This window comes from Trichosurus vulpecula, chromosome 3 (assembly GCF_011100635.1).
Source record: "Trichosurus vulpecula isolate mTriVul1 chromosome 3, mTriVul1.pri, whole genome shotgun sequence".
Lineage (NCBI taxonomy): Eukaryota > Metazoa > Chordata > Mammalia > Diprotodontia > Phalangeridae > Trichosurus > Trichosurus vulpecula.
In genome coordinates, this window is record NC_050575.1 from 392,331,651 (window position 1) to 392,358,961 (window position 27,311).

A 27,311-nucleotide genomic window follows, 5' to 3' on the forward strand; every position below is an offset into this window, starting at 1 on the left:
TGTTGCAATAGCTGCTAGGAAGTCTGCTGCCATGAGTATCTCCCCGCTCTGGTCCATCCTCCACTTGGCTGCCAAATGTATCTTCCTAAAGCCCAGGTCTGACAGGATCACCTCCCCCATCCCCACTCTCCTGCTAGTCTGTCAGCTCCAAAGACTCCCTGCTATTCCTAGGATCCAATTTCAAATCCTCCATTTGGCTTTTAAAGCATTTTTTTACCCAGCTTCTTGTCTTGCACCTTACACCCCTCTGCATATACTCTGCTGTCCAGGGACTCTGGCCTCCTGCCTGTTCCTGACACAGGACACGCCATCTGCCAACTCTGAGCATATGGTCTGAGTCTCTGCCTCACCTGGAGCATTCCTCATCACTCATCTCCACCTCCTGCCTTCCCTGCCTTCCTTCAGGTCTCAGACACAGTCCTTTCTGCAAGAAGCCTTCCCTAGACCTCTTAGTGCCTTCCCTATACCAGGGGTGAGGAACCTGCAGCCTCAAGGCTACATGTGGCCCTCTAGGTCCTTGACTTTGGCCTTCTGAGTCCAAGTTTTACAGAAAAAATCCTTATATTAAGGGGATTTGTTCTGTGAAGTTTGGATTGAGTCAAAGGGCTGCATTTGAGGACCTAGAGGGCCACATGTGGCCTTGAGGCCGCAGGTTCCCTACCCCTGTCCTATACATCTTCTGTGTCCTTGGTTATTTGCATGATGTCTCCCACTATTAGACCATGAGCTCCTTGAGAGCAGGGCCTGTTTCTTGCTTTTCTTTGTATCCTTAGTGCCTGGTACCAGCGGGTGCTTAATAAATGCTGATTGACTTCCCAACTCACTGAGTTTGCTCCTCCACCACTAGACCTGTCACTTATCTTTTATGAGCAGCTCTGGACATTCCTCTTCTTTCTTTACTTTTCATTTAACAGCCCATCCCGTTCCCCTCTTCTTCACACCCTCTGGTCTAAACACACTGACCAGCTTGTATGACCATGCACAATGTTCCATCTTCTCTCTCTACATCTAACAGCATAGGCTATCCCCTCCAGCCGGGGAATACTCTCCCTGCTCACCTCAGCCTGGCAGAATCTCTAGCTTCCTTCAGGCCCAGCTCAGGGGCCGGGAGGTTTGGCCTGATGTTCCCCAGGCTGCTGGTACCATCCCCTTTGTGCACATTCATATGTGCTTATCTAGGCACAAGTTGTTTGCCTTAATAGAATATTAGGGCAGGATAATAGAATAAGGGCAGGAACCATTTCTTTTTGGTGTCTATATCCCCAGCACATGACACATAGCACTGCTTAATAAGGGCTAGTTTAACGAATGAAGGAATGACTGAATAAAGGTATCAGAACAATGTTTTTGTCATGCCTCCCTTAAGAGAAATGAGTTTAAGAGAACAAATAGTAATCTAATCAGAGTGCTAAAGGCCACTGCCTGCCTCTTTTTTTCCTTTTTTGTTTTTTACTTTTCCTACCTAAGAGAATTGTCTCCCTAGTTTAGGGGAATAGGCAGCTTGCTTCTCCCCTGTCTGGCCCTATTCCTGTTTCCCAGCTTAGAAGCCTTAGGCTTCTCTTAGAGCACTGGACAATATAGTGGAGTAGAAAGGAGGCTGGCCTTGGAGTGAAGAGGCCTGCTGGCCCAGCATACCCCAGCAAGGACTTGTTGCCTTGGGAAATGGGGCAAGTCACTTCCCACCCACCCCCCCCCCCCCCCCCCCCCCCCGGGCCTCAGTTTCCTAATCTGAAGAATGAAAGGATGGGCCATTTTAACTCTAAAGTACCTTCAAGAGTATCTTGTTATTCTTGGGGTGGTCTCCTCTCATTTCTGGAATTTGCCTATTGGGACAGAATTCAAGCTTCAGAGTTTCTTATCAAGGAACTCCATATCTGCATGTGCCATTTCCTGCCCTATTTCTCAGTCATTAAACCCTCCAAAAACCCAAGTGGAAAGTGACTACTGGGTAGCAGAAGTATAGGGATTTGGGTGCTAAGTCTCTATTAACTCAATGGTGACCATCTCTCTGGGGTAGGTTAGGCCATGAACAATTTATTTTATTCCTTTATTGTCTATTACTAGCAAACTGAACATTATAAAACCTCATTGCACTCTGAAAATTGAGAAGGAAAACTTTTTGGAGACGATGGAAGAAGAACTAAGGATTGGAGTTGGGTTGTTTTTTTTTTTTAAGATCATATAATACTAGATGCAGTTCTACTCTAGCCAGTGTGAGTTTTTCATTTCTAAAGCAGAGTTCTTGTAGAATGCTAAGAATTTTCATATTGTGACCTTCAGGTCAATAGACAAGGCTTTCTGCAAAGGGTCTAGATACTCCTACCTCCTAGGTAGTAGGATGCTTACTATAGTCCTGCATTTAGACCAATGAAAATACCAACAGTGGGCAGAAAGGACTGCTGGCATCTTTGGGTGTGCCACCACTATATTCTGGGTGGCAGTGTTGCCTGGTTAGGAAAATATTGTTTGTGTTCCTAAATCTTTTGTTTGTGTTTACAGGCCTGTCTTATTCTATGTTGTGTTAAATCAGTTCTCTGGCAGATTGTCTGCTCCTCACCTCCTAACTAATTAACGTAACAAGCGTTTATTAAGTACTCACTGTGTACAAAGCTCTGTTCTTCAAACAGAAGCCACATGTACTTTTAAATTCTTCATCCATCTAATATGATTCGATGTACAGTGAGCTAAGTAGAACCAGGAAAAGGGTATTTCCAGTAACTACAGCAATGCAAATGGAGTGAACAGCAAAACCATCAAAACTAATTGCTGCAAACTGACTTATAATGATCAGGCTTGGCCCCAGAGAAGCTCTATGAGAAAACATCTCCACTGTTCCTTTGCAGAGATGGATGACTATGCGGATGGAACATTGCATATGATGTCTGACTTTTTTGATGGGTGCATTGGTTGGTTTGCTAAACTGTTTTATTTTTGCCATTCTTAAAGGGGATCAGGGACAGCTGGGTGGTATAGTGGATAGACCCCAGGCCTGGAGTCAGGAAGATTCATCTTCCTGACTTCAGATCCAGCCTCAGACACTTACTAAGTTGTGTGACCCTGGGTAAGTCACTTAGCCCAGTTCGTTTTAGTTTCCTCATCTGTAAAATGAGCTGGAGAAGGAAATGGCAAACTACTCCAGTATCTTTGCCAAGAAAACCCCAAACAGGGTCACAGAGTCAGATGTGACTGAACAACAACGAAGTAAAAGGGACCTGGCCTTGATTCTTTTTTATAAGAGATGGTTCTTTGGGAGAGGGAAAAGGAAGAATGAAATGAAAACTGAAGATGACGGTAAAATAAAAGATATCCATAGAAAAGGAGTCTGTTGATTCATGAACATTAGCGGCTTAATGTTTTGTCACTGCATAGAGACCAGCAGCAAGAATCCTGAGATCCTCAAGTCTGCCTTTACATTTTACAAATGAGGAAACGAAGACCCCTCCCTCCCCGCTGGGCATCTCTACAATATATGTCAAATGCTGTATTGTGGGGTGCTTAGGGCCATACCATGTAAGATGCATAAGATGCACATGCTTAAACCTCTGAATGAAGGGGTGGGATTTAGCTGGATCACTCCAGAGGAGAACCCATGAGAGGTATGACTGAGGCCAGAAACAGAACTAGTGAGTAAGAGAGCAGAGCTGGACTGGTATCGTTAAATAGGCTGACAGGCTTAAGCCAGGAAAAGAATGCTGAGCAAGGAAATCAAGCCTTGGCAAGAATGAAGACAGTCAATGCATAAGTGATGAGAAAACAGATACACTGGGGAAGATGGGACTAGCTCCCCCAGGCTGCCCCCCCTGATTCAGAGCTGAGCATTGGCCAAAGGAGCACTCTATGGAAGTACAGTCACATCACCCATCTCCACCTTGCTGATGAAAAAGCCAGGCAGAGAAAATCGATGGGGTTTGTCCAGAGTGCGCTAGGTGAGTGGCAGATCTGGGAAATCAAACTTGGAACCAGATGCTCAGTACAAGGCTGACTGCTAGACTGAAAATATCAGCCTTTCCCTGTGACTAGAACCTAGCTGATATGAGTGACAGCTTGGGAATGGGAGCAGCTCTAAGTGCTCTGTTCCTGCCTCTCCCGCATAGCGATTTGCATAGATCTGCATAATTTAGGTCTGGGTTTATATTCCTCTTCTTTGGCAAAATCAAGATACTTTATTTGTTATAGGATTTTCATTCCTTAATTGTTTTTATCTCCATATTTTTCATATCCTGATCTAAAACAGGCAAGTATACAACTTCATTTGAAGATTAAATCTGTGAAAATAATTTCTTTAAATTTGCTTCAGTCAACCAGGCACTAGGTTCCATTTGTCGTTGGTAACTGAGACTGGCCGAATGGCTCTGAGTGCACAGGATGCTTCCAATTTCCCAGTCTGATAAAAAATTTAAAAGACCAGGTTTTTTTTTTTTTGGAGAGTTTTTGGGTGCTTTCTGTTTTTCAAAAAATTGTAGGAACATTGGTGTGATCTGGAGACCCAGAGAAGACATAGGCTTGGGAAAGCATCTGCGGCCAAGAATATGTTCTAGTCTAGACAGTCATCTAGATAGCCTTCTTCTCAGTCCTGGTATTTGGAAGTTCCTAGGCTGTTGAAACTAAGAAACTGAAGGTGTCAGGGCACTTTTCTGCTCATATGAGGGATTACCTAATATCACCTAGGCAGTTAGGTGCACTGAGCCTGGAGGCAGGAAGACTTGAGTTCACATCCAACCTCAGACACTTACTTTCTTACTTGCTGGATGACCCTGGGCAGATCACTGTGTTGGCAGTCAAAATGGGCTCTTAGCACTCAGTTCAACCAAGTGCCCTTGAAGAGTTTGGCCTTTGTTTTCTTGATTAGATTGGGAGTCCTTGGTGACCTCCTTGCCTCAGGGGAGGGTCTAGTTTACATCGGTTTGAGTGGCATGGTTGGGACATCAGAGCCTTAGACCACGTGGGTTTAAGTCACCTCTTTGTGACAATTTTAGGTCACGTGGGTGAGTCACATGTGTGACTCACCCTTGACCCTGAAAAAGATATAAAACCAGGGGTTGGCTTTCTCTTTCTTGGAGCTCTGAGCTACAGGAGGAGTGGCACTTGACTCTGGGCCAGCCGTCGTCGAGCTCCCCGGCTCAAGAACTCAGATGTTGATGCTTTTTGGTAACTATGAATTGTGATTTGGTCTGTTTCTAATGTATCTTTGTATTTGTATTTGCTCTGAAGTTCAGGGTGCTGGCTTTTTTCCCTGAGCTAAGTGAATGATGTCTGTATGCCGGATTAAAGTAAAATTGTTAACCCATTAACGTTGCTTTCCTTAGTGAAGCAGATCAAAAGGACCTGTGCTGGCAGCGTTCTTGTTGTTGGGCTTGTGTTGGTTTTTCACCCCCACAGCAGCTGCTAGCCGGATTGTTGAAACAATCACTTAACCTGTTTGCCTCACTTCCAGCCAGGAAAGGCCACCTCCTCAGAGGTCACCTACTGTATCTTTAGGGGAAATAGAAAGAACGCCAACAATTGGTAGAGTAGTTGGGACTCTTCTGGAGCCCACGTACTTCCCAGGATCTGCCAGGCTGGCATGTTCCTTAGAACACACAATAGAAACCAAAGGGGATCATCTCTTTCAGAACTCAAGCTATTACCTTTCCCCTTTCTCCAGTTTGAGCATGTCTTGGGGAAAACACGGCCTAAGTGTGGCCTCTGCCCACTCTCTTGCAGCAGAGCAGACGAAGTCCCTCGAGGGCACTGGGGCTTGGTGGTGCTTCCTTCTGGGAGAGCTCAGGGACTTTCCTCTTCATTCACTGCCTTCAGGCTTTGCTCTCAGTCTGTTCCTACATATGCTGATTCCTAAAGTGGTCTCTAGATTGCAAAACATAGTTATCTCAGCCCTCTTCTTAGTGGGGAGAATAAAATATGATTAAACTTGCCCTCTCTCAACACAGGAATGACTTAAGATGCCAGCCTAGATGAATGTTCTGTACTGTTTGCTAGTTCTGTACTGTGACAGAATTATCCCTGGCCTCCACCAAAGTATTTCCTCTTCCTCCAAGGATTAGCACTTGATACAGGCCATTTTGGCTCTTCTGGGAAGACTTGTTAGCACTGGAAGAATTCACCCTTTTAGCAGTTTCCCCAACAATATAAAATCTCTTTTAGAGAGGAAAACTATTAAAGCTATATTGGGAAGAAGGGCTATTCCTCAACACCACCCTGCCCCCTGAGCCTTCATTCCTAAGACTGTGCACTGCATGTATGGTTATCAATTGCAGCTACTTTTTAAAAATTTTGTTCCAGACTTAGTAAACATCAACCAAAACAAGCATCCAAATGCACACACAAAGTGCCATGCATGAAATATGCCCGAGTGCTCCGGTGGACTGTGATCTCATTAATGTGGATGTTCTCTTTCAGCAGTGCAGATCCCAACCCTTCCGTGCCCACTTGTGACCATTCTTATATATGCCCTCCCATGAGGCCCTCCCTGGGGCTGTCCCCAACATTTGCTAGAGGCCTTGCTTGCTTTCTCAGAGCATTGAGAGGGTAACCGGTCACCCCTTGCTCTCATGACCAGCCTAGGCTCTCTTCCTATCAGATATTTCCCCAATGACTTTTTTTTAACTCTTGTTCTTCAGGGTTGCTCATTGGTTCCATGGTGTACAGCCCACCTAGACTCATTGCATGCTTCTCCATTGCATTCTGCATGAGATTCATTTTTAATTCTTTGAAAACCGGTGTATTCCACATCTCCCTTCATTATAGCAACACAAATAAGATGTAGATATTTTAAAAGATCTTTGTTTCTCAGAGAAACTTTGGGTTATTGAAAGAGCTTTTCAGTTTCCTAAAAGCAGCCCAACCCACTTCCCTTCTTCTGCTTAATTCTGGGACTAACTTGTTCATTTTTGTTATCTGTCCCAGATATGTATGCTGCTATTCTCTATCCATTTGGTCTTCCTGATGAGAATAGGCAGTCCAAATTCCTTTGAGTGGTATGGATCTCTTCCCAGAGGCTCTACAGCATCCTGCAGCTCAGTGCCTCTAGTGTCATGGCATCATCCACAAACAGAACACCTAGCAAACGTCACTGTCCACAGGCCGTCCCTCTTCAAATTCGCTTGCCAGCGACCATCTCCAAACCATGCCGCCATACATGGACTCTTCTGCCCACTTTCCAATTCTTTCCCACCTTAGACTACAATCCTTATGGTGCTTTCTTGTATTTATCTGTCTTTAGTGCCTGGCACGTAGTAAGCACTTAATAAATGCTTTATCATCATCATCATCCACTCATTCATCACATGCTCTGCTCTGGACCTACTCCACCACAGTAGTGAATACCTCCCTCTTTTATGCGTCATGTGATGTTGATGATCAGAGGACCATTGAATGAGGTTATTTCTGTTGTTAAATGTTTCAAAAAATCTTGAATGATTTTGGCATGTAGATGGGAGACCACTTGTTGGAATGTCATTGATAGTGTTTGCTCTACTGAATCAAATGCTTTTTCATAACCACCAAACAATAAACTCAGTGGTCTCTTGTATTCTTTACCTCTTTCCATCAGTTATGTGATGACAAAGACAAGGTCTACCATAGAGTATCACTTGCAAAAGTCTGCCTGTCCCTTACTAATACCCTCTTGGAGGAAGCCCTTAATGTATGTGTAGACAAATCTCATAAAGATTTTGTATGGATGGGAAAACAAGTGTAGTGTTCTGTAGCTGCCAGTGTTCTCGAATTTACCTTTTTTTTAAGTATTGATAAGGTTCAAGTTTTTTCCTTACTCTTCCTTCAGATACCTTGTAAATCAATCCCTCAGTGCCCTCAAATTGTGTCCCCTCCAGCATGTTTCCTCTGTGACTCTTTGGGCTAGTCCAGCAGCTTTTTCCATCTTTTTTTTAATATTAGCTCCAACTCCTCTGTGAGCAGCCCAGGACTGTCATGTTAGGGTCCACTCCCATCCTGAAAAACAATCTGCCTGTTTTTCATTTGCTCCTACTTATTGCCCTCCTTCCATTCTCACTCTTAAATGACTACAAATGATTTTGCTTAGTTGGATCTCTGTCCAGGCTTTCTTTAAACTGGTTTTACCTTCCAGTTTTGATGAGATGATGCTGTTCATAATTACCTATCATCCTTCATAAGAGTTTTACAAACTGTAATTTGTTTTTAAATTTTAATTTGACAAGATGACAAGTCTCATTTGCCTCTTTATCTCCTGAACTTTTTTCTTCATTTTTTTTCAAATTTTTTTATTATTGTATTTGTTTGAGTCTTTCTTTTTACACAGTTACATATACATTGTTCTCATTCTGCTTTCTTCACTCTACTTCATGAATCTTCCCCATAATTCTTCATATTCTTCATAATTGTCATTTCTTGTGGCACAATAACATGTGATCATTATATACCATGATTTGTTCAGTCATGCACCAATCCTTGGACCCAGTTAGTCCAGTTTTCTGCAGTTCCAAATCATGCTACTACAAATAATTTTGCAAAAATAGAACCTTTAGTGTGATCAGTTGGTTAACAAACATGAACAGTTTTGTGCTTCAGACTAGATATTACCATATTGATTTTCAGAATGATTGTATCTGTCTATAGCAATGTCATAGTGTACCTGTTTCTCCAACAATATGACTTTTTAAAAAAACTATTCTTTGCCAATTTGGTGGTAGAAGGTGATACCTAAGTGCTGTCAAGTACAATTTCTTAGAAAAATCTGGACTCACCTAGGCCCAAAGCTAGTTCATTGTTGCTCAGATTTGGCCGGCAGGGCTCCATTCACTTAGGAAATAAGTGAATGAGCAAGAAACTGAACGAGAAACCTGGGAACACAAAGAATAAATGGCTAAGGGAATTCCCTGTAGGATTTTCCTGTAATTCCTTTGTTAATGAATGAGTTTCACAGCCTTTCGGTTTTTAAACTGGAAATTCTGGGACTCTTAAAACTCCCCCAGTTTTTAAATTTCCTAAGAACAGAATTTAGAATTTGTCTGGACAGGTTTCCTTTAGGAGGTAACTGAACTGCCCTTCCTTGGAAACTCCTAGTTTTTGCAAAAGTTAGTTTGCTAGCTCTCTGTCTTATCTAAGAGTGAAAGGAGTCCCGAGGCAGAATGACGGAGTGAATGATGATTGAAAGGCAAACAGAGTCTATGCTCCAAACTTGGCTTCTTCCCACTTTCTGTATTGTACTGTCAAAAACTCCACACACTCACGCCCTTCAGTTCCCCCCATCTGGATGGCGGGACTACAGACGATCCGCAATGAATGCAGCTGGCTTGGTAGGTCTTTTCATCCCCGGTTCAATGCATGGCTCTGCTCTCCTTTACAAGTTTGCACCCAAAGATCTCAGTCAGGGCACACCAGAAAACAAAGCAGGATCTTTGAAAAGGCATTAGGACCAATGAGAAAATACACCTTCTTCTCTCCTCCAAGAAGGGAAGGACTGTGGGCGTGGAAGGTTGCATTTGTTGTCTCATACTCTCTATGTGTTGGTAGGTTTTGCTGATATCTTTGTTACTGACTAATATGGAAATATGTTTTGCATGATTGCACATATAGCTTGCTTGCCATCTCAGGGAGGGAGGAAGGGAAGAAATTTGGAACTCAAAATTTTGTTTAAATGAATGTTAAAAAATTGTCTTTACATGTAATTGAGAAAAAGTAAAATATTATTTAAAAATAAAATAAAAATCTTTGTTATAAGGGAACTCTTGCTGGATATGAGAAGGTTGGGAGGTTTTTTTGGAAATGAATGTGATGTAAAAGTAAAGGACAATAATAACATTCTAAAATAAAGTAAAAGACATTAGAGTAAAACTCAGGAGAAGTAAATAACTCCTGTTGCCCATTCAGTTGCCGAGCCTACCTTCATAAATAGTCATTCAGTAAATATTTATTAAGCCCCTACTGTATACCTGGCACTGTACTAAAATAGATGTCCCTGCCCTTGTGAATGTGCCCTTCACAGTCTAATGGGGGAGACAGTATTCAAACAACTCCACACAAACCAGCTACATAGAAAATAAATAGGAAATCATCAACAGAGGGAGTTACTAGAATTAAGAGGAATTAAGAAAAACTTCCTGTAAAATAGGAGTATTAAATTCAAATAGAAATGGAGCCATTCCTTTGTACATAAGGATGCTTGCAGGCCAGGTTTGTCAACTTAATTTTAAAATGTAATATTATCTATGTTGTATCTTTAATTATTTAATCAGATTTATTTAATTATTTGATTAAATATTTCCTGATCATGTTTTAATCTGGTTCATTTGCATGAAGCCCCTGGGCCTTCTGTCAGATGCCACTGCTGTAGAAGGTGGGATTGAAGCTGGGACTTGAAGGAAGCCAGGAGGTAGATAGATGAGGAAGGAAAGCATTCAGGCATGGTGGCCAGGCAAAGAAAGAAAGAGTTGGGTAAGGAATAGCAAGGAGGAAGGTGTCACTGAATCGAAGAGTACATGGGGAGTGGTGATGTTTAAGAAGACTTGGGGGAGGGAGCTGGGGCAGAGAACTAGGTTATAAAGGGCTTTGAATGTCGAACAGAGATTTTGTATTTAATCCTGGAAGCAATAGGGAATCGCTGGAGTATATGGAGAAGGGGAAGGGACATGGTCAGACCTACATTTTAGAAAGATTACTTTGTCCCCTGAGTGAGGGATAGACTGGAATTGGGAGAGACATGAGGCAGACAGACCCACCAGCGGCTGTTAAATTTATGTAGGAGTGAGGTGATGAGAGCACCAAGGGGTTAGCAGTGTCAAAGGAGAGAAGGGAGCATATTCAAGAGACACTTCAGAGGTGAAGACTCCAGCTTGGCTATAGTTGGTGAGAGTAATGAGGAATCCAAGATGGCGCCTCAGTTGCAAGCCTTGGTGACTGAGAGGATGGTGTTGCCCTTGACAAGGGAAGGTTGGGGGGAAGGGTTTGGGGGAAAGATAATGAGTTCTGTTTTGGACCTACTGAGTTTAATTAAGATGTCTACTGGACTTCCAGTTCAAGATATCTGAAAGGCGGTTGAAGATGTGAGATTGGAGATCGGCAGAGAGGTAGAGCTGCATAAGTAAATTGGAGAGTCATCAGCATAGGGATGATAATTGAATCCATGGGAGCTGATGAGATCAGCAAGTGAAATAATAGAGAGCAGAAGTGTCAAACAGTAAGCAGCATGCACAGGCAACACTCCCAAGCGTAGCCTAAGCCAGATTCAAATGTAATTGGGAAATATTTAACAAAATAAATAAAAACACAATAAAACATAGATAACATTACATTTCAAAACTGTCAATATACAGCCCTCGGGATCTTTATGTATGGATTAGTGCCCCCCTGTTTCTATCTGAATTCGACACTCAAGAGAAAAAAGCAAAGCTGACCCAGGACAGAGCCCTGTGGGACACCCATGGGTAGCAGGCATGACCTAGATTAAGATCTTTAGCGAAGGAGACTGAGAAGGAACAGTCAGATTGAAGCAGAACCAGAAGAGAGTAGTTCCCCTAAAAACCTAGAGAGAAGAGAGTGATTGACAGTGTCAAAGGCTGCAGAGAGGTCATGAAGGAGGATTGAGAAAAGGCCATTGGATTTGGCAGTGAGGAGATCATGGTTAACTTTGGAGAGAGCAGTTTTGGTTAAATAATGAGGTTTGAAGCCAGATAGTAAAGGGTTAAGAGGAGAGGAGAGTGGCGGCACTTGTTGTAGTGTTGTAGATCACCTTCTCTAGGAGTTTAGCCACAAAAGGGAGAGAGACATGAGTCACTAGTTAGTGGGGATGGGAGGATCAAGGGAGGGCTTTTTGAGGATGGGGGAGACATGCTTATAGGCCATAGAGATGTAGATATCGGACAGGAAGAGATTAAAGATTATGTGAGAGAGAGGATAATAGAGGGGCAGTCTGCTGGAGGAGAGGGCGTGGGCTGGGATCACTTGCCCAGGTAGCCTTGGCAGAAAGAAGCACCACCTTGTCATGTGTGAGGTCCCTGATGATCCTTCTTTCTACTTAATTATATACATGTGGTCTCCCCCTCAAAAAAAGTTCCTTGAGGGCAGGAACTGTTTTGGACTATTTAGTGACCCTGTACACAGAGATGATAAATAATAATAAACATTTGCTGTATAGAATTGAATTCTGTTCTTCCTCTGACCTGGCTCCTCGTACATGCTTTTTCATTCATTAATTGGCATATACTAGAAGCCATCTGGCAGAAAGAGAAAACTGATGAAAAGTCAGAGTCCAGATCACAGGATGTCATGGGGATGGGAGACCAGTTGTCCGGGTTCTCCTGGAGCTCTCTGCCTGCTAAGAGCACAACATTTAACAACTTCCCAGCTCACTTTCATTTCATTCTTTGAAAAGCAAAGAACCCAACAAGATGAAGATTCTATTATAGATCTGATTCTCCCCAACAGAGAAGAGCTGGGCATTCTGGTAGAAATGATGGGTATCTCAAGGCCAAGTGACCACTGCCCCCAGAGTTCGTGATAGAAAAAGGAAGATCCGGCGTAACCTGCACTCTGGATAGGTGTCAGAAGGGCAAACTTCCGAAGAGACAGAAGGAACAATAGATAGGAGGCCATGGACAAAAATTCCACGGGAGAAATTAACCAAGGAGGCTTGAGAAACTCTCAAGAATGCAAGTATGAAGGGAAGCAGTTCCAGTGAGGAGGAAAAATTAGAGTGATCAGCAAACTGAGATTTTTTAAGTCACATACAGAAGGTGGATGCAAGGAAAGATGAAAAAGGATGAATGCAGAAGTGTGGCAGGGTCCTGTAAGGACAGTCAGTGTCCAGAAGGCTCAGAACAATGAAAGCCAAAGACACACAACAGAGGGGGATACAGGGAACCTACAGGATTAAAGGCAGAGGACCACCGGCGAGGGCAGATAGGATGGTTGGTAATGGACAACCAGGGGAAGGTTGCGTTGCCTAATTCTTATCCTGCCTCTCTTCTGTCTACCAAGATGAATGACCTTTGGACCAGAGAGAACAGAACAAAAATGCTTAGGGGGTGTTAGTAGCCAAGGTAAATAAAAGAGCACTTTGCATTTATTCAGGTCACCTGCCATAAGGTCTACAATCTCTACATGAAGTGCTCTGAGAGCCTTGAAGAACTCTATAAATATTAGCTGGGTAGCCACAAAGCAGGTGAGAACCAGCAGATGTGATTGCTGAAGCATTGTCAATGAAATCTGAAGAATGTGAAAAACAGGAGGAGTTCTATATACCCAGAGAAAGGCAGGCGCCCCAAGTTTAACAACAAAAAGGGAAGAGAATGGAACTGCAAACTATAGACCAGTGAACCTGACTCTTCCTGGGGAAATTATAAACCTTATTAATGAGATCGTTAGTGATGTTCTCATTCAGGCCCTTATCTCCTCTTGCTTGGTCGGTAGCCTTCTAACTGTCTCCCTGCCTCGGGTCTCTGCTTTTTCCAGTCCATCTTCCACACTGAGGCCAGTGGGCTATTCCTAAAGCGCTGACCATGTTACTCCTTTCAAGACTCTTCTTTGGTTCCCCGTGGCCACTACTTATCTGTGTATGAGTTGTATTCTTCCCCCACCTTTCATCCAGCCTAGAACTGAAGCTCTCTGAAGTCCTAGACAATTGAGTTTGGTTCTGTCTTTGTCATCTAAAGACTTTTTCAAGCTGTCTTCAGCCTACCTTCCAAGATCATTACATGTTAGTGTTCTTCACACGCTTTATTATACAACCAGATTTGCCTTTTTATTCCTCCCTTCTGACATTCCATCTCCTCTTTCCAAGTCTTTACATGATGTTTCTCCACGCTTGAAATGTATTCCTGCCTCTGCTCATCCTCTCAGAATCTCCAGCTTCCTTCCAAGGTCAGTCCAGACTCCATCCCCCCCCCACAGGATCTTTCATGGTTTCCTCCCCACCCCAACCCCAAGATGTATTTACTTTGCATGCATTTTGTATATGCTTACATGTAAATATAATATATATAAACATATATACATACAAAACATACATATGCTTACATATAAATGTTTGTTTCCCCCCAGTAGAATTTAAGTTTCTTGAGGACAAAACTGTTTAATTTTTATCTTTTACCCCCAGGACCTAATGCCAGGCTGGCACTTAATGATTGCAGATTGATTGTTATAGAAAAAGTAGCTGTGATTACAAGCAATCAGGATGACTTCATCAAGAAGTCTGAACATGCCAGACTAATTTTACTTCCTTTTTTCAATAGGCCTACTAAATTGGTAGATCCAAAAAATGCTGTAGATATATTATCTCTAGATTTTAGCAAAGCATTTGATAAAATATTCTGAGCTATTATTGTTGAAAAGCTGGAGATACGTAGACTGGCTGCCAGTTCAATTAGTAGGTGAACTTGGATTTGGTTGAATGACTGGCCTCAAAGAGTGGTCATTAATGGTTCAATGTCATTTGGCAGAGGGTCTCTAGTGGAGTGCCCCAGGGATCTGTGCTTGGCCCTGCGCTTTCACATTTTTTTCATCAGTGACTTGGATAAAGATGTAGATGGTGTCTTTATCAGATTGGCCAGTGACACTAAGCTGGGAGGGGTTGCTAACCCACTGAGTCACAGAGTTAGGATCCAAAACAATACTGACAGGTGAGAACACCAGGCTGGATTTGAGAAGAAATTAAGCAGGGCTTTAGATGTGGGTTCAAAATAGCAGCTTCATGGGGACAAGATGAGGAGAGAAATGAAGTTGGACAGCATTTTGTCTGAAAAAAGATCCAGGGGTCTTAGTGGACAGGTGAAAGGGTCAGCATGAGTCAGCAGTGTGATATCGAAGCAGGAGGAACTGATAGCTTCTGGGGCTGCATTAAGAGAGGTGAGAGTCCCTCTGTGCTCTGCTCTGGTCCGCCAACATTCGGTGTATTGGGTTCAGTTTCTGCATGTACCATTTTAGATCAGGCATTGATTGATGTCCAAAGGCCTCAAGTCCATGCCTTGGAAGGATCCGTTGAAGGAACTGAGGTTGCTGAGCCTGGAGAGGAATGACACACCTCATCGCAGTCTTTAGGAGTTTGAAAGCTTGCTCTCTTTGGCCTCGGAGGGCACTGAGCGGGAGCTACACAGGAAAATTCAGTCTGTTAGTCCACAAGCACTAAAGCACTCACCTTGTTCCAAGCACCAAAGTCAGGTTCAAGCCGTCCAGAAGTGGCACAGGCTGCCTCGGGAATAAGTGGGCTCCCCCTCATTTGGAGGTCTTCCAGCACAGGTCGATCATCAGTGTGCTAAAGTAAGGGATCAGTCTTTGGCTCTGGCTACTCAGTGACCCGTTCTGAAATTCCACACTGGGGTTCCAAGTTCATCAGCTCTCTGAATTTGTGTGATGGCATCCTGGTAGAGTCTTCTACCTTCAGACCTGTAGTATATGCTACATTTGATCTGAACTCCAAAGTCTGAACAAACATAGTCATTGTTTGGGTAGGTGGTTGCCAAGGTCAGGCTACTTACTGTGAACAGGCTTTCTTTGGGGTTTTGCCACACACGATGTGTCTGGGGGCATTTAATATGGCCCCGATGATAACTCCTGAGTGTTCTATGAATTTTGCTTTTCCCTTGGCCTTTGGCCCAGCGCTCCTAAAGCATAATGTCCCAAAGTGAGTAGAGTTAGAGTAGACACGCTCTAAGATTCTTTGCATGAAGGTTCTCAGTCCTCTGAAGCATCTAATACTGGGTTGGTATTGAATACTGTTAGGGACATTTCCTGTTGAACGGTGTCTCACTGGGCCCATCCCTAGAAACTGAGACAGCTCTTTTCTGACCTGAAGACTGAGACCAAGACACGTGTAAAGTGGCTTAGGCTACTTGGTACTCAAGCAGACCTAAAACAATGACTTGTTGTCCCCCATCGGCCGAAACTAACCTGCCTCCCCACCCCTGGGGCCCTGCAGCCCAGGAGTAATGCAGAGCTGGTCCAGATAACCGGAGCTAGGTTTGCAGCAGATCAGCCGTAAGTGATGAGGAAGAAAGACCCCCTTCTCTGGGGCCATCTCGCCAGAGCATTCATTTCCACATCCGACTTCTTAAGTCCTGTTTGTCACTACTGCTCTGCACCAGCCCCGGGACTGAGTTAGTTGGGGAAGGAGGCATCGTTTGCCTCTTCTCTGCAGAATATCTGCATCATGATTATCAAGGGCAAGGGGAAATGAAGCTCCTTCTTCCTGAGTCGTGAGTCGTAATTGAGTTCAGTTTAAGTGCCAAGATTTTAATCACCTTCCAAGGACAATGGTCCCAAGACCCAGAAAGCAGCAGCCTACTGCCTGTGCATACACTGAACCATTTTTGAGTCTCCTTTGTTCTATTTCTGTGCCTGTGGGGGTGTAGGAAAGCTGCTGCAGTCCTCTGATTGCTATTTAAAGACATTCAGCATGCTGCTGCTGCTGCTGCTGTACCTGCAGCAGCAATGGTTTGTATTCACGCCATCTCAAGATCAATACATGACCCTGAGAAGCCCTTTGATAGCAAGGAGCAGCCCAGATGGACTCCTATCCAAGTATCATCTGACTCCTTGGCTGCCCAGCCAATCTGCCTCCCAATAGCCTTTTTGGTGCCTCAGCAGCTAATCCATTTCTCTTTATTCTTCAATGAAGGTAGTTAGTAATACCCTGCCCACTCGAGCCTCCAATCAGCACTTGAGGCACTCTGCCCATTTGTAACAGTCAGACACAATCCAGAAAGGGTAAAAACTGCATTTATCTCTGGGTCTAACAGAGAAAATGCTTTGAAAAATAAAAAAAAATGTTTCAAAAGCTCAGCAACCTTGGATTTATAACAATGCGCAGAACTTAGAACACATTCAATATTCTGTACCTGTCAGGCACGGATAAAAACCCCTCAGACTACATTAGTAACCCTGACTTTCTTTTTCTGACCCTCCCAAAGCTTTCATGGAAATGTCTCAAGAGCCTGGTCTTTTTCTTTAAAATGGTGCGATTTCTTGCCCTGTGCCCATCGAAGAGGAGGTGTTAGCTTTACTGATCAAGAATTGCTTCTTCTCCCAGCCAGAAGCTTCTTCCATGAGGTCAGGAACACCTTCTTCTTTGCCTTTCAATTGCTCACTTTAGATTATTCACCTCTGGGACAAAAACAGGCAAACCCTTAGTCCTAATTGTGGTTTGCTTCTTTCTAGTCTATGCAGGAGAAACTCCTCTCTCTAGCTGTAGGCCACTCGGTTTGGTCCAGGTGTTTAAGTAGACAAGATATTCTACTTAATAAACAGTTACTGTCTACACTGAAATCTGAATTTCTGATTCCCCAGGATTTCCAAGGACCCAAATTATCTCACAACATATTTGCTGTTCTTCTTTTTTAATCATGAACTTGACAAACATAAGTATGTTTCCATATGCAAAGAGCAGGAAAAGAGGTTTGTATATGAAACCAGGAATCTCCATTATGCACATTTGTTTTTTAAAGTTGATTTTAAATTTAACATGGTCGTAACACTACTGCCCTGCTAGTATGTGACCCCTTTTGAACTTCTGTCTGTTCCCCTCTGTGTATTTTTAAATGTTTTGTTAATACTGTTTTCTTTCTTTACATTTCTGTTACTACCCTCTTATGTCTCTACTCCCCCCACCAAAAAAAACCCTCACTTGAAACAAAAAGTTTATTAAAGTAAAACACCTGCACTTTGGTCTTGTCTGAAAATGTGTGTCTCACCCTGGAGCACCAGTGTTCTCCATCTTCTCCTCCTTCTTGGCCCGGTTCTCTATCTATCCTTCATTTCTTTCCCAGCCTTTGTCTCACCCAGTTTTCCTTCTCTCCCCTCTAGTTCTGGAAGCATGATCAAATTAATTTTGTCATTGTTTCTGGAAAGACTATGTCAGCTTGTTCCCCCCTGACCCCACCCGCCATCTTTGTAACTCTCCAAACCAGTATTTCCTTCCTTTGCCGTCACTCGCCTGTTTGTCATCTCCCACTATTAGACTATAAGTTCCTCGAGGGCAGGTGCTACCTTTACTTTTATATTTGTACCCCCAGTCTTTGGCACACGGTAAGCACTTAGCAGATGCTTTTTAATTTATTCATTCTGTACCATCTACCTCTCTGCCAAGAGGTGGGAAGAGTGCTTCGTCATCAGTCTTCTAGAGCGGTGACTGGTCATTGCATCCATCAGAATTATTCAGTCTTTCAAAGTTGTTTTCCTTAATAGCGTTGTAAAATGAACTGTTCTCCCAGCTCTGTTCAGTTCACTCTGCATCAGTTCATACAAGTCTTCCCAGGTTTCTCTTGGCAAAATAATATCCCATTTTCACTCACATACCAGAATTTGTTCAGCCCTTCCCCACTTTGTGAGGAGGAAGAGCATTCTAGGCATATGGAAACAAAGGTATGGTCCAAGAGATAGAATGTCTTGTACAGGGAAACACAAGCAGATCGATTTGATTGGAGCACAGTCAGCCAGTCAGTAAGCACCTATTAAGCCTTTTACTATGTGCCAGGCATTTTGTGGAGCTGCAGGGATACCAATAAAAGCAGAAAGATAGTCCCTGCCCTCAAGGAACTTACATCCTAATGGGAGAAAATAGTATAAAGAAGTAAGCTGCAAAGGAGAAGAGGGAAGGAAAGGAAGGGGGTGCTCTGGGGAGAGGAAATGTTAGAGGAAGTCTGGAGAGGTATGAGACCTCGATGGCCTGGGCGCCTTCCTTAAATGGAGGTTCTGGGAGAAGCCGGGTCAGCCAGATGGAGGGGCTGCAGGGGCGGAGAGTACTTCCCATGTGTGAACTCCAGGGGTAAAGTGAAGTGGCCAGTGTATAGAATGTTGAGCCTAAAGACAGGAAGTCTCATCTTCCTGAGTTCAAATCTGGCTTCAGACATTTACTAGTTGGGTGACTCTGGGCAAACCTTAGTTTTCTTATCTGTAAAATGAGCTGGAGAAGGAAATGGCAAACCACTGCAGCATCTTTGCCAAGAAAACCCCAAATGGGGTCACAAAGAGTCAGACATGACTGAACAGCAAATGAACAATGAGCTTCCAGGATGAAGAGGATTCGGAGGCATGGTGGAGGAATCCCAGAATAAAGCCTGGAGTATCTGAGGGGGAATAATGTGTAATCAGTCTAGAAAGAAATCTGGAGCCAGATTGTGAAGGGTTTTAAGTACCAAGTAGAGATACGTTGTATCTACTTTTACAAACTGGCTCCAAGTAGAGATACGTTGTATGTTATACAAAAGGCTAATTTCTAATGACGTGGTCAGAATTATACTTTAGAAATATCAGTTTGTGATCAACTGTGATAGATTTAGCTCTTCTCAGCAATACAGTGATCAAAGATAATTCCAAAAGACTCACGGTGGAAAATGCTATCCACATCCAGACAAAGAACTATGGAGTTTGGATGCAGATCGAAGCACACTATTTTCACTTTTTTGTGTGGGTTTTTTTTTGTTTTTTTTTTTTCTTTCTCATGGTGTTTCACTTTTGTTCTGATTCTTCTTTTACATGACTAATGTGGAAATATGTTTAACGTGATTGTACATGTATAACTTATATCAGATTGCTTGCTGTCTTAGGAGGAGGGAGGGAGAAAAACTTGGGACTCAAAAGCTCATAAAAATGAATGTTGAAAACTATCTTTACATGTAATTGGGAAAAATAAAATACTATTAAGTGGGAAAAAAGAACTATCAATTTGAAATGTCTGTGAAGGAAGGAGGAGAAGGGGAGAGACTAGATGCAGGGGGACTATTTTGGAGGCTATTGTAATAGTCTGAATGTGAGGCATTAAGGGCTTGAACCAGGTCAGTTATGGTGGGGAGAGAAAAGAGTGATATTGAAGTAGTGTAAGCGACCAGACTTGGCAACTGATTGGATTAGGATTGGGGGGGGGGGGCGGGGAGAGAGAAGGAGTGTAGAATGAGAGTGATAAATAATGCGTAGATTATGAACCTAAGCCGAGAAGAGTAGAGGTATCCTCAGCAGCAATAAGGAAGCTACTAGAAGGAAGTAACTAGAAGTTACTAAGAGTGAAAAGTAATGCCTAGATTATGAATCGAAGCCAAGAAGAGTAGAGGTGTCCTCACCAGAAAGAGGGAAGTTACTAGAAGGAGTGTGTTTAAAGGGAAAGAGAGTTTGTTGTATTTGGGTTATCTTGAATTTGAGATGCCTATGGGTCTTCTAGGTGATGTCCAGCAAGGAGTTAGAGATGAGAGAATGTTATTCTGGAGAGATGAGAGATGGATGTGTAGACACGGCATAGAGGTGATTGTTGATCCATGGAAACTGATTAGATATGAGAGAGAGAGAGAGAGGAGAGAGAGAGAGAGAGCACAGAGGGCAGGACTGGACTAGATCCAGGACATAGCCCATCACATGTAAGAGCCAGGATATGAAACACGAAACTGCAAAGAAGACTGAAAATAATCGTCTTAGCCTGTGGGAAGAGAGCAACACGAGAGAAACAATGCCATGTAAACCCAGGGAGGAAAGACTCTCCAGAAAGAGGGAGTAATCAACATAATCTAATGCTATTGAGAGGTCAAGAAGGATGAGTGAGTAAAGGTCTTTGGACTTAGCATGGACACAATCATTGGTAACCTTAAAGAGAGCAGTTCCCATCAAATGATGAGAATGGAGCCAGTTTGTAAAAGGTTGAGAAGTGAGTGGGAGGTAGCAGTGGAGACCAAAGATGGCCTTTTCTAAGAGTTTGACTCTGAAAGGAAGGAGAGCTATAGAGCAATAGCTTGAGAAGATGATGATAGTTATCAAGTGAAGGCTTTTGAGGAATGGAGAAATTATGGGCATATTTGTAAGAAGCAGGGAAAGATTCAGTGGATAAGTAGAAGTTTATAATGACGGAGAGAGAGGGGATGGTTGAAGGAGCTGGTCACCTTATTCTTCAAGACTGGACCAAAGGAGGAGACGATATTGAAGTGGACAAGAGGGAATTTGGGATAAGTACCTCCATTTTTTCAGTGAAAGATGAAACAAGGTCGTCCGCTGGCAGGAAGGAGGTGGAGTTGGTGATAATGTAGGTGCCTTTAGAAGAGAGAATGGGATAGAAAGTCAATCAGGGAAATGTAAAAGGGTTGATGCATAACAGTGAAGGCCCAGATGATACTGGATAACATTAATTTGTACTAGATCCAGTCATTTGTAATGTGACTACCTCTGTCTTTGCTCACCAACACGAGTGGCGAAGGGAGATGGTAGGAGGAATCCAGAGCTGGGCTCTGGAAAGGAACAGTAATAGAGTAATAGGACAGGTGAGCAAGGAATTCGATAATTATAGTACTTAGCCATAGGGAGATATATCTTAATATTTTTATATTTCACAGTGTAGTGCTAAAGCTTACATTTCTGGAATACTTTGTTCAAACTCTTTGCCACTTAAAATTTATTTTTAAGAAAGAGAGAAAGAAATCTGCTGGATCTAATTTAGCTCCTTCCCTGGGGATTGTGCTCATTTGTAATTATTTATGATAACTTGATCCCAGGATAATAACAGAAGAATTGGAGACATTCATCTGACTTCACTTTGTAAAATCACTTTTAATTTGCCACTTTTTTTCTTTTGGTTTTCACTGTCGTATCCAGCATTAGAATATTTCAGATCAAGCTCTTTGAGGGAAGCAAAAATGCTCATTTTTGTCTTTCCTATTATGAGTGCACCTGGGTGCTTATAGCTCCCCCCTTCCCTCTCGAATGTACCCAGGCCTCCCATGATCTGTTCTAGGCCAAGTCCATCCCAGTTGACCATCCCTATACCTGCAGCATCCATCTTACCTGCTACAACAAGTCTGTGCCAGGAAGAGGAAAAAAATGTCAAATGCTTTTGGCAAAGTGCCCTTGCCATCCCTCCTTGACATTCCTCAAACAAAGAATTTGACTACTTCCTAAGGATATCCCCAATCAAACTGCCTCTCACATAGCAAAGTGGCTCATTTTCACCACCCACTGTTGCAAACCGAGTTAGACAAACTTGCCCCCACCCTCGGTACAGAGTGGGGTGAGCGGCAGGTGTGCTGAACTGTTAATGAGAGGTTTCCTAGGTGGGATTGCCTGTATCCTGCCCACCACAGAGGTTCCTGTGTGTAGCTTTACCTTTGAACTCTCTTCATGCTCAGCCTATGATCTGAGGGATTTGATGACAATCCCTCCTTGACGTGTTGCTTTGATCCATGGGGAGTCCAGAGGAAGTGCTGTGATGTGTGGGATTCCCAGAGTTACAGGGATTCTGTGAGGAAGGGCATTGTGGTGAGTTATTGGGATTAAGTTTTTAATTAAAAAGGAGTTGTGCTTGACACTTGGTGCCGAAAGGGGAGATCCTGCAGCTGGTGGGAGCAACCTTTGCCCTTTTACAGGTAGCTCCTATTCAAGGATAAAGCATTATTGAAATGCAGGTTACTACTACTCTTACCATACAGGGCATGGAGTACAGTGTGGACATTTAGAATTGACGTCTTGCTCTCTGCAGGGAAATGAGGGTTTCCCTTCCAAATTATTTCCTTAACTTCCCCTGCCCCAACCAGTAAGTAAGAGGTGAGTTTGAAAAGAGGGCCCCGTCCACAACCGCTTGTGTTCTCTGGCTGAGCAGCAGACTCTCCTGGGACAAAGGTGACCTTGCCGCAGATAAGGCACAGAGCCTATCAGAACGAGGGCCTGACCGCTGCCACTTAAGGAAGGTTGTTCCTCTCATCTGTGTATCTCTGCCGGAGATGAGAAGGAGGGAGAAGGAAAGCAAGTGAATGTGTATCTGTATCCTCCCTTTGTCTCCACCCCCTCCACAATACCCTTACACTCTTATCAGCAAGAAGGAAAACATCTTCGAAGAAGAGCAGTACATTCTAGTATTGAGTGGAAGGTATCTAATAAATGTTTATTATGCCTTTGTGGAACTGTTTCTGAGATAGAATCCTCCGATCATTTGCTTGGCATATAGAGATATATACATGCGATAGCTGATAATAGCTAACATTTATATAGTGCCTGCTGTGTGCCAGTCACTTTACACGTATTACCTCATCTGATCCTCGTAATAATCCTAGGAGGTAGAGGCTATTCTCCCCATTTTATAGATGAGGAAAGTGAAGCATACAGAGGTTAAGTGACTTGCCCAAAGTCACACAGTTAGTGTGTATCTGAGGCTGAATTTGAACTCAGGTCTTTCCGACTCCAGGCCTGGTACTCTATCCACTGTACCACTTAGCTGACCCAATATGTATCTATAACAACACATTAGATATATTAATAAAAGTTCACTGTGGTTTATGCTGCACTGTCATTTCAGCACCCCTTCTCCTGTGTCACTTCCTTTTCTTTTTCTTTTCTATCCCTACTTTTTTTTTCTGGCTCTTATCCTCTTGATATCCAAACTAGGATGGGGATATTTGGAAAAACTGTGAAATCTACAAGGAATTGGGGTGGAAAAGGCCTTCATTTTATCCAGTTATCCTTAATTATTTCACAGAGAAAATGTATTGTCAGAGAAACCAATAGTAAATTACTGCATTTTCCTTCCTTACTCATAGAATGGCAGCAAGGAGGAAAACAGCCAAAAGGCTGGTGGGGGAGGATGACTTTGAGGCATGGAACATCTACCAGTTGTCAATCTATGAATTAGAAAGGATCTTCTAGAACACCCATCTCCCCTACACACACTCCTATGGGGTGCCCTGCCAGTGTGAAACAGGACTCGGGAGTTCTGGCAATATAAAGGGAAGATGGGCTGCCTAACTCTTCTGGGGCTTCTTCACCCATTCAGTTAGGTGATGAGTGGAGGCTGGGGAAATGCACAGCCAGCTTACTGCATGGTCTGTCACTATCCTGTCCTTGCTAGAAGTTATGGCACCAGAGTGAGGAGTATATGAGAGGGGAAAAGGGGGTATTCTTGGGAGTGCTCCCCAAGATTTCCCAAATCCTTATCATGATGTGACATCAGAGTATTCATCAGGAAAGGTGATATCTAAGAAATCTTCTCCTGGTTCCCAGGGAAAAGTCACAATAGAAGGAGACACTGTAACCAGGAGAACAATTAGGGCGAGAAAAGAGAATTGGGATGTGGGTGGTTCAAAAAGTGGTTTCAGGGAAAAGTTGGGGGCCTCCTAGGCCCCATGAGCTGAGTGCCTCCTTGGAATGTGGGCAGCCACCTACCATTTGTAAATCAAAAGCATTAAGTATTGGCAAATACTGCTCCCTAGAGCTCATTGGCCATGAAGGTAACTCGTTGCTGACCAGGGGAAGCTGCGTAGTATCAGAAGGGTTTGTTCTCCTGGCCATATTTTTATGGATGTGTGTGTGCCTCTCTCTGCAGGTGCTGAGAGATGTCCTGAAGGACCTTTACCACCTGCTAAAGCACGTGGTCCGTTCCGAGCCAGATGAGGCGACCCAGTTGCATGCCCAGCTCGCCCTAGAAGAACTTGATGAAATTATGAGGAGCTTCCTGTTCCCACCACAGAGGCTGGAGAAGAAGATAGTGGTGCTCCCATAGCATGCCCTTCCACAAAGGATGGTCAAGTCTGGAGCCTCAAGAACAGCTGAGCAGTAAACATCTTCCAGAAGGGGGCCCCACTCCCCTCCTGCTGTTAACAGTGTGGTCACAGAGACAGCTTGCTGTCCGAGAACGTCACCTGGGGTCTACCTGCCTAAAGATGCTGCTCATGTAACCATTGATAACCAGCCTGCCTTGTGGACATGAGGGGGAAGGATTGTAAGGCATACACTCACACCCCTCCCTGTTCCTGCCCCGATCCCATTAGAGAAGAAGTGTTTATGTAAAGAAAGCATATTTTTTTAGGGGGTGGTGGCATTTGATGGCCCAGAGATTCTCTGTGTGGCCATCACAGTGAGGAGCAATTGTCCTTTGATGCTGACAAGGGCGGTCATTACCACAGCTGGGGAGGGGAAGGGACCAATGTCTGTGAAACACTCACCATGGAAGGGGTTGATTTTGGCTAGAAAGAGCCAGAAAGGGGACATCAGGAGACCATGTAGTCCAGCCCTCCTCCTCATCTCACAGCCCAGAAAGAGGTCACAGGGGCCTGGCCAGGCTTCTTTTCCCTCTGCCACCCCCTGCAACAGGGCTGTGTCTGACACATGAAATACAGGACCGGTGGTGTTCCCAAGGGACAGTCATAGAACAGGCAATTCCTGAGTGGAAGCCTCCCAAACCTGTCGAATCCTCCAGATGAGAAAGGCAGACTCTCTCCATTCTCTCCTGGCCTCATTTTCCCACCCTTTTGTGTGGTAAAGGGTGAATGAAGGCGCCTTAGACATTTGCAGGTGTCAATAATAAAGAGTGATCAGCGTTGGTTCGGTTTCTCCCCATCTTAGAAAAAGGCATTTTCCTAAATATAGCTCCTGCTGTGCCTCCCTCCCTTTGTCAGGGTCACGATCTTGGCTGTGATGGGAGAGGGGATAGGTTTAGAAATGAAGGTGAGATTTTAAAAATCAATAAAAATTTTTAAAAGAAAGATGCCGTTTTGCGGATTAAATTGATAGTAAGTACATAGAACACGGTGTTGGACGCATGATGCCAGTCTTTGTAGAAGTGTCCTCAGGTGTTGTACGTGCCAGAGAGTCTCCCTTTCCAGCACAATCGTTTTCACTTTGGCTTGTCTAGAGACTTGAACAGTTGAGACTTGAATAACCCAAACTATGTGGTATCATCTTGAAATATATTTAAATTAATGATAATAGGTAGCGTTCATGTAATGTGCAAAGACCTTTATGCATTGTCATCCCCACAATGACCCTATGATGGGGTGCTATTAAAATCCACATTTTATGAATAAGGAAACTGAGTCTGAGAGGCCAAGGAACTTACCCAGGATCACACAGCTAGTAAGTGTCTGAGACAGGATTTGAACTCAGGTCTTCCTGACTCTGAAGTCCAGTGCATTTTATCCACTATACCACCTAAATGACCCCTTCCCCTCATTTCTACCTAATTTTTTACTTCTTGCTTAACCTACCTGGTAAACCATATTAAGAAGGAGATGAGTGGATGGATGGATGGATGGATGGATGGATGGATGGATGGATGGATGGATGAATAAGATAGATTGATAAATACATATGTACACATGCATACATACATGTATCTGTATGTATGTATATATGTATTTCAGTTTCTTGGCCTGTCTGACTACGTGTCACTCAAATCCCTCCATCAGGTCCCCACCAGGCCCCACTCTCCCTTCCTCCTTTCTTTTCTCCACTTCCCTCTTCTTCCTCTTTCCAAGGTTCAGTGCTGTAGCCCACTTTGCCTCCAAAGCCCTGTAGCCAGTATCGTAGTGAGGGAAGTCCACAAAGGCAACAACCATAGAGACAGGAAGACCCTCCCAGCTCTAGCTCCCATTCACCCTTCTCTCTCCTCCCCTTTCTTCCTCCAGCCAGGCACTGGCACAAAATTTGCCATGCTCTCAGAGTCTTTTATTGACTATTCTGTAGTCTAGCCAGGGTGGCACCATAGATGTATTCCGGCACTTGGAGTGAAGAAGAACTGAGTCTGAGTCCCACCTCAAACGCTTACCAGCCGTGTGACTCTGAGACCTCCAAGACACTCAGATTCCTCTTCTGAAAAATAGAGATAATAATACCATCTAACTCATCAGGTTGTTACGAGGATCACATAATGTGGGGAAAGCATGTGTATCAGTTATCAGTACAAGTCCATTCACCTAGGGCAGTTAGGTGATGCTGTGGGTGGAACACTGTGCCTAGAGTCAGGAAGATTCAAATGCAGCCTCAAATACTTACTGGTTGTGTGACCTTGGGCAAGTCACTTAACCCTGTTTGCCTCAGTTTCCTCATCTGTAAAATGAACTAGAGAAGGAAATGGCAAACCACTCCAGCATCTTTGCCAAGAAAACCCCAAATGGGGTCACAAAGAGTCAGACATGACTGAGACGACTGAACAACATTCGCCTCACTCCTCTTCCCGTAACTGAGGTTTCCACTTACTAATTAATCTCACTTTTATTCTTTTACAAATGTCTCACCTGTTCCTAACTCGATTTGCCTCCAACTTTCTATCATTCTATCCGCCCATCCATCTTTAAGAGTCCAGGTGTCCAGCTAGCCCTGAGGAGTTGGGTACCAAACCGCAGACCTGTCTGGGCCACAAACCCTTCTGGTTTGCTTGCTTTCTGAAAAAGTATTTTGGGGTCAAGATGATAAATGTTGTGGTATAGAAAACAAGTGGATGCGTTTGCCTTGATGGTGCTGTTGAATTTTTTTAAGTCAACTTTATTCTTTTTAAATGCAAATGTTGCTGTGAGATTCTGACTTCCTCTACCCTTTCTCAACCATCACCCCTACAGCTTAACGTCAACTGAGACGGTTCAGTGTTAATTTGTTCTCTTCCAAGCATC

General features: G+C 43.6%; 1 protein-coding gene across 2 annotated transcripts in view; it reads left to right on the plus strand.

Annotated features, from left to right (window-relative positions):
• TANGO6 (transport and golgi organization 6 homolog) overlaps positions 1 to 25,409 on the plus strand; it is a 211,290-nt gene extending 185,881 nt beyond the window's left edge. For both annotated transcript variants that reach the window (XM_036752788.1, XM_036752789.1), the window contains one exon: positions 24,251 to 25,409. In XM_036752788.1, coding sequence (XP_036608683.1) covers positions 24,251 to 24,427 — 177 coding nt within the window. In that variant the 3' untranslated portion in view covers positions 24,428 to 25,409. The remainder of the gene's footprint in view (positions 1 to 24,250) is intronic.
• The last annotated feature ends 1,902 nt before the right edge of the window (positions 25,410 to 27,311 follow it).